The following is a 12,264-nucleotide window of genomic DNA, read 5'->3' on the forward strand; positions in this document are numbered from 1 at the left end:
AAAGTAAGGACAGAATTTTTTTGATGCTGAAAAAAATTCAGTGTCAGAATTTTGATACAGAAAAAATGGGTTAGAAACCCAAATTTAAACCCAAGCAGCGTATATTTATGTCAAAAATGAGTCTGAGATTAATAATTTCAATTTTTTTAAAACCATTAACTCATTCACTGTCATTGATGGCGATAGTCGTCCAAAACATTTGAACTGTGAGAGTTGGTAGCGATTGTTCGATGCCAGCCTTTCAGCCAATGAGTAAATGTGAACTATAGAATTACGTGACTGTAATAACAAAAGTGATTCAATGGTGTGCACACCTTGTTACAATTGGGAACTAGTTAGTGTTCAGATTCCCTCTAATTTATTAATTTGAACCGTAAAGTTCTGTTCAGGTAGACTTTTCCTGACATTTTTTGTGGCCATTAGAGGTCTTGTTTGAAATGACTGTTCGTGGCCTACTTTTTTTATATTACACAAAAACCTGCACGTACAATGACTAAAAGAATAACATCATTTTCATGCTGAAGATGAGTGGAAAAAGAAAGTGAGCGAGTCGTACTCTGTAATCTTGGAGAAGCTGGAAGATGACCTCCAACTCAAAGATAGCGAGCTCGTGGACCTCAAACTTGCGTTCAGGTAAACTTTTGCCTGTTTTTCTGTCTCACCGCAAAACTGGGTGATGTTGAATTTTTTTTTTTTCCTGTGACTCAGCTCCGACGAAGCGTTTCAGAAGGTGAACTTGAACTACCGGACAGAGAGAGGCCTGTCCTTGCTGCATCTCTGCTGTGTGTGCGAAGGTATGTGTGGCCACCACATTCTATTAATAACTTGCCAACATTACGCCATGTTGGAGTGGAAGGACAGATTACAGACTTATCAGAAGACAACCTTTTGTTTTTGACAGTCAACCATTTGGGAAGCCTTTTTGCAGATTCACCTATTTTTTGGTTCTAAACTGTATGTGAGGAGATTGCTCTTGGACAGTGCTCTCCAAACTATTCCACATAGGGCCGCAGTCGGTGCAGGATTTCACTCCAACAAAAAAAGACCACACCTTTTCACCAATCTGGTGTTTTGTAAGTGTAATCAGTTGATTGCAGTCAGGTGCTGCTTGTTTTAGTAGAAACCACATTGGTTAAAAGGTCTGTGCTTGATCAGTATGAACAAAAAACCAGGACCCACAGCGGCCCTCGAGGACCGGTTTGGAGACCCCTGCTCTTGGACTTCAAGGGAAGCTCAGCTTTCCTCAAAATGTCAAAAATTAAGCGATCAAATGTATACAGTACTGTTTGTGTGTACATGTCATTGACTAACTATGCGCTATAACACGCTCAACTTTTGTTCAGAATTAGCTTCGTATCACTTGTTGCGATGCGGCTTGCTTTTCATTTATTCGCCCAACTTTACATTCTTTTAAAAAATGCGGATGCTGTGGCTTCTCCAAAGTTGAGAGTGCATTATTCCACTATAGGGAAACAAGAAGAGTCATTGACAAAAGGTTGGGTTTCTGGGGGTCTATTGGCAATGGGCGGGGCTTTGCTGGCCTGGACGCTCTGCTTCTCTGCATGATGATTGGATGACCTGTCTGAGGCTGAATGGCTTCTGGATTGACAGCGAATTGGGCGAATCGTTGATTTTGTCGTATTAACGTTCACGGGAGGAATCAATCCATTGTTCTGAGTTGAATGAGAGACTTTCATAATCATCCCAGAGACAGTTGTTTTGTTAAAAACGACTTGTGAAAAATTAATCTTCTATTTCTGGTGTCTTTTTTAAAACATTAAAAAAAAAATTGTAGCTGCTTTTGTGTTGAGACTTAAGGTCTGGCACTCTAGTTTCTTTCCCCACTGAGCAGCGGGTGCCGCTGAGCCCCTCTACTGTCACAAAGCACTCACAGGCTGACACAATTTCAGCCTCCTCTCATTGAAAGTCCAGCATTTGCCACAATGGCACTTTAGCAGGTGTGCACACTTGTGCAACCAAACTATGTCAGTTTTCTTTTTTAATTCTTAAGATTGAAACTATCCATCTTAGCTTGTGTGTCATTTTTTATTTACCTAACCTTCGACTGGAAATGAGTTTACATATATTTATTTCAACATTAGTTTATTTAAATTTTTACTTATTTATTTCAACATGTTTTATTATTTATTCCAATAATAATTATATCAATGTTACATGTTTACATTCACTGTAAAAAAAAAAAAAAAAAAACTTTCTAAGTATTTGTAATAAAAGGAGCAATCTGTATTTTTATATAGTTTTATTATATATTTTTTAGATTCCCACATTCCCACTATCCTTAGCAAAGGACACTACTTTTACGTGTTACTCTTTTAAAGAAATAATTTTATAAATCAATAAAGTGTCAATTAAAAACACATTTAATAAAATTAAACTGAATAAAAACAAGCTCTGTTATTGCCACCATATTACTATAAAAAGTAGATTTAAAAAAAAAAAAAAAAAAATCATAGTATTGAACCCTTTATAAGGCATTCATTTATTTAACTCATTGGTTGCCAATGACGGCAGTAGATGTCCAATCTATTTTAAGTGGGAAAGGCTAGCAGCTCAAATTATAGCAGCTAACCCTACCAGTCAAAATGGATTGGACGCCTATCACTGTCAATGGCACTGAAAGATGAGCCTTCACAACTAGTCCTCCCACAGTTTCAATGAATTGGACGTGTATGATTGTCGATGGCAGCCAATGAGTGAAATATGAAAGTCAACTTCAGAGTGTTATTGGGAGCCATAACCAGAGTGTATTTTTGTTTTTAGTCATTTTTATTTTGTTAATTTTGTTTTTATTAACATTTTAATCATTTATCAGTTTAATTATTCTTTTGAAATGTTAATAAATAGTGATTAAAAACTAGAAGATGCCAGACTGTATCACTGAAATAAAAATCTGGTTTACCCACAATTTCCTAAAACTTAACAGTAATAAAACTGAGGTGCTCCTTGTTGGCTCTAAATTCACCATCTCAAAAAACCATAACATATCCTTTACCACTGACAAGTCCACTGTTTCACCCTCCCCCCGAGTCAAGAGCCTAGGAGTAATCCTTGACAACACACTTTTCTTTCAGTCACACATCAGTTACATTACCCGGATTGCCCACTTTCACCTAAGCTCCATTAATCGCCTCCGCCCTTCCCTCACCCCACATTCTGCTGCAATTCTGCTTCACAGCCTTGTCACTTCCCACCTGGACTACTGCAACTGCCTCCTCTTCGGCCTCCCACATAAAACTCTCCATAAACTCCAACTGGTCCAGAATTCAGCTGCCTGCATCATAACCTGTACCCCGTCCTTCCACCACATCACTCCAGTCCTCCAACAGCTTCACTGGCTCCCGGTCCACGTTCGAATACAGTTCAAAGTTCTCCTCCACACATTCAAGGCCATCCATAACCTCGCCCCTCCATACCTGTCTGATCTCATTCATGTTACTACTCCCTCCTGTGCCCTTAGATCCTCCTCCTCCATACAACTGTCTGTCCCCCCCGCTCGCCTTAGCACCATGGGCTCCCCGGCTTTGGAATTCACTCCCACCCGACCTCAGGAACACTGATTCCCTCCCCCTTTTTCAAAAAAAACCTCAAAACTCACCTGCCTATCCACAATTATCACTTAGTTCTGGTCTTTTTAACTGCCCCTATATCTCTTTTAGTATTTGAAATTTCCTTATACGTTATATACTTTTGATATGTTGAAATGTTTTAAATTATTTTACGGCGACCTTGAGTGCCATAAAGGCGCCTTCAAATAAAATGTATTATTATTATTAGGGCTGTCAAAATTATCGCGTTAACGGGTGGTAATTAATTTTTTAAATTAATCACGTTAAAATATTTGATGCAATTAACGCACATGCCCTGCTCAAACAGATTAAAATGACAGTACAGTGTAATGCCCGCTTGTTACTTGTTTTTTGGTGTTTGGCGCCCTCTGCTGGCGCTTGGGTCCAACTGATTTTATGGGTTAGTACCATGAGCGAGCATGGTGTAATTATTGACATCAACAATGGCGAGCTACTAGTTTATTTTTGGATTGAAAATTTTACAAATTTTAATAAAACGAAAACATTAAGAGGGGTTTTAATATAACATTTCTATAACTTGTACTAACATTTATCTTTTAAGAACTACAAGTCTTTCTATCCATGGATCGCTTTAACAGAATGTTAATAATGTTAATGCCATCTTGTTGATTTATTGTTATAATAAACAAATACAGTACTTATATACTGTATGTTGGATGTATATATCCATCTTGTGTCTTATCTTTCCATACCAACAATAATATACAGAAAAATATGGCATATTTTATAGATGGTTTGAATTGCGATTAATTACGATTAATTAATTTTTAAGCTGTAATTAACTCGATTAAAAATTTTAATCGTTTGACAGCCCTAATTATTATGATTATTTCTGGTCTGTAAATGCTGTGGGTCACTTCCTGTTGATATCGGGACACTTGTTGATTTTAGGGCATTTGGGGTCACTTTCTATTTACATCAGGTCAATTCCTATTAATTTTTTTCCTTTCGGATTAACAAAAGTTATAACTTGATTTATGAAAGGCTTAAACGAATGCCTCTGAAGGGTTCATTAACAATTGTTACACTTAAAACTAGCTGTCTAATACTTTAACAGATCCTTTTTTTATCACAAATATTTACAAAATTAATAATTCTTCAAGGTCCACAGAGACATTTTGGACACTCTGTATACAATGTTCATGTACTTTTAGGTAATAAAGGACATATCAGTTCTTTAATGGTCAAAGGTCTTCGGCCTTCCAGATTAACCAGGAATGGATTCACTGCACTTCACTTGGCTGCGTATAAGGTAAACTTGTGTCCTTATTTCTCATGATGGACAACCACAAACAAGTTGCTTCTCTTTTGCTGTTAGGATAACGGTGAGCTGGTTACCGCGCTCCTCCACGGGGGATCGGACGTGCAGCAGCTTGGCTACGGGGCCCTCACAGCGCTCCATGTCGCCACGTTGGCTGGACACATGGAGGTAAGAGTATCAAGTCGGGAGGAGTCGTTGACACTGAATTAGATGCCGTGGTTGTTTGTGTGCAGGCGACTGATATTCTCCTCCAACATGGGGCTTCTGTCAATGTTCAGGATGCTGTGTTTTTTACTCCATTGCATATCGCCGCCTATAATGGCAATGAGCAGGTAAATTCCATCCCTGAGCCCCTGACGTCCCACATTGATTCAATTTTCTTTTGTATCATTTGCTACCAGCTCACCAAACTGCTGCTGAAGTTTGGTGCGGACGTGAACGCCAGCGGAGAAGTGGGTGACAGGCCACTGCATCTGGCCGCAGCCAAGGGATTCCTCGATATCATTGCACTTTTGGTCGGGGAAGGAGGAAAAGCAAATGGTAACGTCCCCCCTAATAATAGTGATAGTGCAAGTGGATAATTATTCGTGAGCCCCTCAAAACGATTGTTCTGTGTGTGTGTTTGGTGGCACAAGTGGAAATTTTATTGCGAGCCCCTCCATTCAAACACAATTTCTGCAATGCTAATTAATATTTACTGAATACATTTCATATAAAAGTGGACCATTAGACCATATTATTAACATGGTTAGCTGTGTAAAAATTGAGGTTTGCCCATGGATTTATACTACGGCTGTCAAAATTATCCTGTTAACGGGCGGTAATTAATTTTTTAAATTAATCACGTTAAAATATTTGACGCAATTAACGCACATGCCCCACTCAGACAGATTTAAATGACAGTGCAGTGAAATGCCCACATTTTAATTGTGTTTTATGGAGTTTTGCCGACCTCTGCTGGCGTTTGGGTGCGAATGATTTTATAGGCTTCAGCACCCATGAGCACTGTGTAAGTAATTATTGACTTCAACAATGGCGGGCTACTAGTTTATTTTTTGATTGACAATTTTACAAATTTTATTAAAACGAAAACATTAAGAGGGGTTTTAATTTATTTCCATAACTTGTACTGACATTTATCTTTTAAGAACTACAAGTCTTTCTATCCATGGATCGGGTTAACAGAATGTTAATAATGTTAATGCCATCTTGTTATAACAAACAAATACAGTCCTTATGTATCGTATGTTGAATGTATATATCCATCTTGTGTCTTATCTTTCCATTCCAACAATAATTTACAGAAAAATATGGCATATTGTATAGATGGTTTGAATGGCGATTAATTGCGATTAATTACGATTAATTATTTTTTAAGCTGTAATTAACTCGATTAAAAATTTTAATCGTTTGACAGCCCTAATTTATACACTAAATTTGGGAAAAGAACATTTATGAGTTTACTGTATTTTACCGTTGCTATTTTACAGTATTTTGCTTTATTGTTCACTGTGTTTTTTTACCTGCGTAAAAAATTAATACAAGTTTTTCAGTTTTTTTTTTTTTTTTTTTTTTTTTTTTACTCTGGAAGTTTTTTTTTAAATACATTTTTCTTTTGTGGTTGCAACTCTTTCCAGTGAATGCTCAAGACAACGAGGACCACGTGCCCCTCCACTTCTGCGCCCGTTTTGGCCACCATGAGGTCGTTCGTTTCCTTCTTCAGGGCAACTTTGACGCACAAGCGCACGCCGCCAACATCTACGGAGACACGCCGTTACACTTGTAATGCAACCGGACACTGTCACTGTATTTCGTGTGTCGAGCCAGCTGATGTGTCCTCTTCCTACCCAGAGCTTGCTATAATGGCAAATATGATGTGGTGAAGGAGATTATCCAGCTGTCTGGTACAGAAAGTCTCATCAAGGAGAATATTTTTAGCGAGACTTCGCTGCACAGGTATGAGGTTTTACCATATTTTCTTCAATCGTGACCACCGTTGTAATGATCTACCTTCTTAAAAATTTTCAGCGCATGCACCTATGGCAAAGACCTGGAGATGGTTAAGTTTTTGCTGAGCCAGAATGCAATGAGCATCAACCACCAGGGAAGAGATGGGCACACAGGTGACTTTTTCCTAACATTTGAAAATATTCAAACACACAGTATATATACTAAAGATGCCCCGATCGATCGGCATCGATCGGGTCCGATCACGTCATTTTCAAAGTATTGGAATCAGCAAAAAAATATCGGACATGCCTTTTTTTAATATATATATATATATATATATTTTGATTAAATTGTTTTCTAATTGTATTTAATGTTACAGACAAAATGTCTTGCACTCATCCAGAGTCTTTAGTTTTGGCTTAAAGTAGGGCTATCAAATTTATCGCGTAAACGGCGGTAATCAATTTTTAAAAAATTAATCACGTTAAAATATTCAACGCAATTAACGCATGCGCTGCACGACCCACTCACGCATTGTCGCGTTCAATCTATAATGGCGCCCTTTTCCTATATATAGAGCTAAAAGGCAGCGTAAAATGAGTAGAGTAAACTTTGGCAGTCTTTGGAGCCTTTTTTTAAATGGCTAAAGCCTTACAATCCCTCTCTCAACAATTAGAAATATCGTGGGAAGCAATGTGGGGAAGAAAGGTAGTACTTGATCTTTTTCTTAACACCTTATGTTAATTCCCAACGCAGAGAAGATATATCAATTGGTGCCACTACGCACAGTCATGGTTGCACTTCCCATCATGCATTTGGGCAGAACAGTTAAATGTCTACAGTATCATTTACTGAAAGCTCAACAAATACACTAGATGGCAATATTTAGTCACAATATACAAAGTCACATTTATCCTTTAAGAATTACAAGTCTTTCCATCCGTGGATCCCTCTCACAGAAAGAATGTTAATAATGTAAATGCCATCTTGAGGAGTTATTGTCATAATAAACAAATACAGTACTTATGTATGTACTGTATGTTGAATGTACAGTGGCAGTGTATCAAATACTTGTTCTCCCCAATGGGAAAACCCATTGGCAGTGTATCAAATACTTGTTCTCCCCACTGTATATATTCGTCCGAGTTTTATTCATTTTTTTCTTAATGCATTGCCAAAATGTATATGATCGGGAAAAATTATCGGGAATGATTGGAATTGAATTGGGAGCAAAAAAAAAGCAATCGGATCGGGAAATATCGTGATCGGCAGATACTCAAACTAAAACGATCGGATCGGGAGCAAAAAAAAACATGATCGGAACAACCCTAATATATACAGTATATATGGCGGAAAACACTAAGGTGACTTGAAGTTCCGCTCTGAGACCCCCAATTTGGCCAAATTTCAAAATTGTCCTTTATGCATGTGTGATACATCATTGGAAAGCTTAAAATCTGTATTTTCTGGGGCACCAAAAATTTTGAACAGTATGTATTTAAAAAAAAACTTTTCTTTTAAACAGCAAAACCCGAACTGGAGGCGAGAGCACGCGAGAGCAGAATTAAATACGCCACGATTTTAACGAGATATTATCGCGTACTTGCCTTGTTTCGATCCCAAAACTCCATGCAGCACGTACAGTATCACCGAGTGTCAAGACACAGCTGTGAATGGCCACAGCTGGATTTTTTTTTTTTTTTTATGGCTGAAACATGGTGATATAACAAGGGTCGCAATGCAGAAATTGCAGACAACAAGGAGTGGTTGAGATTTTCTGTTTCATATAGTTACCCTTTTAAATGTTATTTTTCAATTTTTTTTTTTGTTTGGATCGATTATTTATAATCTAACATATCTGGGAAAATGCGACATGAACAAAAAAAAACAACGGACAAGGCTTGAAAAAAGATTGCACAAGTTGCACTGTTGCGCACAGGTGTAACAACTATAGGAGCCCGAAATCCACAAAATGTGAGATAACAGGCGATCGCCATTGCGTTTTGCAACCAATTTATACCGTAGTCTGTGCTATGTTTGCAATGCGCGCCAACTCCCGACCACTCCCGAAGTGTTTACGTGATTCTGCCGGCCGCCGAAGCTTTACACGTCATCATTTCCGGGTTCTGCCGAAATGACGCGCGCCTCGATACAAGCGTAATGGGAAACGCCCCTCCCATTACTCGACACAAGCTTCGGAACCTCGGCCCATTTCGCCCCATCATTAATAATAATTAACATCTAGAATTAATAGATACACAACAGTGAAAGAACAACAACAATTATATTTATTAAAAAAAATATTTAAATAATAATTGATGGTTGTTTGGATTCTAAGTGACAAATATATTTGTCAATGTCAAGTGACGTTTTTTTAAACTTTATTTACAAATCCTATAAATAACATCAAAATGTTAAATAATTAATAATAATAATAAATTAAAAAAAAAGTTCAAAATTAAACTGCGACCACCCTACGCTCCTTAGATGTCTCATCAGCCCAGAGACCTCTACCAGCTAACTCGTAACCTACAGGAAACAAAAAATCCGCAGTCCTGAGACAAAAAAAAAAAAAATGGGATTGATGAATATATATCCTTTTAATATCTCTACCAAATTTCATTCTGATCTGTCCTTGAATAACAGAGGAGTAGCCATTTTAGATAGTGTCCTCACTAAGAAGAACAACAATGCGAATGAGAGATAGAGCCCTCCTCCCGTGTGGTCTAATAAATATTGATCACTGGGAGTGAACATTCATATTTAAGTGGGGAATATGCTTATCAACGCAGTGAATGTAAAACCTATGTTCAAAAACAATTCAGTAAAAATCTGCAATACAGCAAAGTGGAGCTGAAACGAATACTCGAGCAACTCGAGTAACTCGAGTTTAAAAACTGGTCCGAGTAATTTTATTCACCTCGAGGAATCGTTTTAATTTTGCCAGCTCTAAGCATCACGTTTTGCCCGGACTACTTTTAATTCGGGACAACGCGCTGACATCACGTGCGTAGAGGAGGAAGCAATAACAAAAAAAAAACAATAAAAAAAAAACTTACCGCAGCCGACAGCCGCTACAAACTACACCGACGTTGCTAAAAAATACACCCACATGATGCTAGTTTCGTAGCAGGTAGTGTCCGAGGCGTCTCATAGATATCGCATGCATTTAAGACTAGATGCGAAATGCCAGACTCGGCCGCGTCTGGGCAGCGTTAGTAAACAGCCGCCATCTTTAAGCAGTAGACTTCTCATCGCTAATAAATATAACGTTACTGTCACTCGCTAACGTTAGCCCTTCGGAGGGCTAAGTTTCTATTGATTATGACCACTGTTGATGAGTGGCTAACATGTCTTACATACAGGCTTTATTTAATTTGTAAAAACACAGCGCTGTAGAGTGATGAGGGTGTAAAATTAGAACATAATAAAGCTAACTGTCAGTTTTAGCTCAGTAGTCATTACTGAATAAATGTGCTCCAATACAGCAGGTATCATACATTTATTTTGAACACTGCAAAAACTCAAAATCCTACCAGTACTTACAGTTTAGACTAACTTAAAACTTAACTAAAACTTAAAAATAGCTTGACACAAATGGAAATTAAATTGAAACACTTGGGAAAACCACGTAGCTTTCAAGTGATGTGTGTTATCAAGCGTAATTACATTTTTAAGTAAGAAATATGTTTATTTTAATAAGATCTAGAAGTTTTTTTGAGTGAAAGCAGTGAATTTTTTTTCTAGTCACATCTTAGATGCAATTGTTGGCTGTTTTCAACAATGTACATCGAAAATAAAGACATTGATTGACTGAAAATGGTTCAATATTGGTTTAAATGTCTTTTTTTCTCATTTATATTTATAATTGCTCTTTACCTAAAAAAAAAAGTTTTATCCGATTACTCGATAAATCGATAGAATTTTCAGTCGATTACTTGATTACTAAAATATTCGATAGCTGCAGCCCTACAGTAAAGCACATACGATGAAGTGTGATATAGCGGGGTTTCACTGTTAACTCCTTAGCTGCCATTGAATTGAAACCAATAGACTTCCAATTACCGTAGTTAAAATGAAGTGGATGTCTATCACTGTCAATATCAGCCAATTAGTAATTCACTGCTACAGTACATGGATGATTGTTTCTTATGTTGTCTTTCAGCCCTGCATAGCGCCTGTTTTCACGGTCACATCCGCCTAGTGCAATTCCTGCTGGACAACGGTGCCGACATGAATCTGGTAGCTTGCGATCCCAGTCGGTCTAGCGGGGAGAAGGATGAGCAGACCTGCCTCATGTGGGCTTATGAGAAAGGTGACTAAGGAATTGCGGGGGGAGGAGCTGTAGCCTGTCAGGCCATTGTTTTGTTTTGACAGGAAAAAGTGTGTGACTGCCATCGTGCGGTATCTATGGGGCATGCCAACCACCCTCATGACAAGCCGAATTGCAAATGCTGTTTTTTGCCGATATTTCAACCGCAGGTCACGATGCGATCGTCACGTTGCTAAAACACTACAAGCGCCCCGATGACTCCCCCTGCAATGAGTACTCTCAGCCAGGAGGGGGTGAGTTCAAATCCATCTGAGCGAAGCAAACAGTCACATGAAAATGTCAACGTTTGTTGACTCTGTTTCAGACGGATCGTATGTTTCTGTGCCGTCCCCTCTGGGGAAGATCAAGAGCATGACGAAAGGTAACGAAGTAGAATGCGTTTTCCCATATTTTTACTTCATTGTCATCTCACATGTACGCACACACAGTTGCCAGGGAAGCTGCAAATAAACAAAACAAGACTGAGCCTTTCTTTAGTAAAATAATATCAACGTTTCAGTGCTATTGACAAGAATCCAACCTATTTCAACTGGGTCCCTGTCAAAAATAGTTTTGACAAATATTGACATAATTGCTAGCCAATAAGTTTACTATAAAGGACCATAATTTTCAGACTATAAGGCCTACCCTGACTATAAGCGGCCACCCACCAAATTTGATACGAAAACTGCATTTGTTCATAGATAAGCCTCACTGGACTATATGCTAGAGCAGGGCGATAAACCGAAAATTTACCGTCACCGAAATTCTTAACGATGACCGACGTAATTTTGACCATGTCAGTAAATTCGGTAAATTAATAAAACAAGAAAATATAGTCTTTTCATCCCGCATTGATTCTGTGTTGTTCGTCTATGTTCATTCCCCTTTAAGAAAGCAGTGAATGTGCTTACGTAGGGAGTCAAGTGATCATCAGGAAGCCAATCAAACAAAAGCCCGGTAAGCTAACGCTAGCAGCTAACGCTACAAGCAAAACGTGATGGAGTGTGGCTTAAGGGAGGTTCACCAAACTTTCAACTGACATTTAGTAGACTCTTGGTGGCATCCAGACGGGCTTTCACCCGCTGTCCTCCTTTGTTCTCACGATTTCCGGAGATGGTGCTTTCAGTGCT

General features: G+C 38.3%; 1 protein-coding gene across 1 annotated transcript in view; it reads left to right on the forward strand.

Annotated features, from left to right (window-relative positions):
- Positions 1–12,264, forward strand: part of tnni3k (TNNI3 interacting kinase) — a 96,748-nt gene that overhangs the window by 2,548 nt on the left and 81,936 nt on the right. The window contains exons 2-13 of the mRNA XM_057841367.1: positions 525–633; positions 709–794; positions 4,763–4,860; positions 4,927–5,037; positions 5,103–5,201; positions 5,271–5,409; positions 6,507–6,651; positions 6,721–6,825; positions 6,898–6,992; positions 10,985–11,134; positions 11,302–11,385; positions 11,457–11,513. Coding sequence (XP_057697350.1) covers positions 525–633; positions 709–794; positions 4,763–4,860; positions 4,927–5,037; positions 5,103–5,201; positions 5,271–5,409; positions 6,507–6,651; positions 6,721–6,825; positions 6,898–6,992; positions 10,985–11,134; positions 11,302–11,385; positions 11,457–11,513 — 1,278 coding nt within the window. The remainder of the gene's footprint in view (positions 1–524; positions 634–708; positions 795–4,762; positions 4,861–4,926; positions 5,038–5,102; positions 5,202–5,270; positions 5,410–6,506; positions 6,652–6,720; positions 6,826–6,897; positions 6,993–10,984; positions 11,135–11,301; positions 11,386–11,456; positions 11,514–12,264) is intronic.

This window comes from Corythoichthys intestinalis, chromosome 7, assembly GCF_030265065.1.
Source record: "Corythoichthys intestinalis isolate RoL2023-P3 chromosome 7, ASM3026506v1, whole genome shotgun sequence".
Taxonomy (NCBI): domain Eukaryota; kingdom Metazoa; phylum Chordata; class Actinopteri; order Syngnathiformes; family Syngnathidae; genus Corythoichthys; species Corythoichthys intestinalis.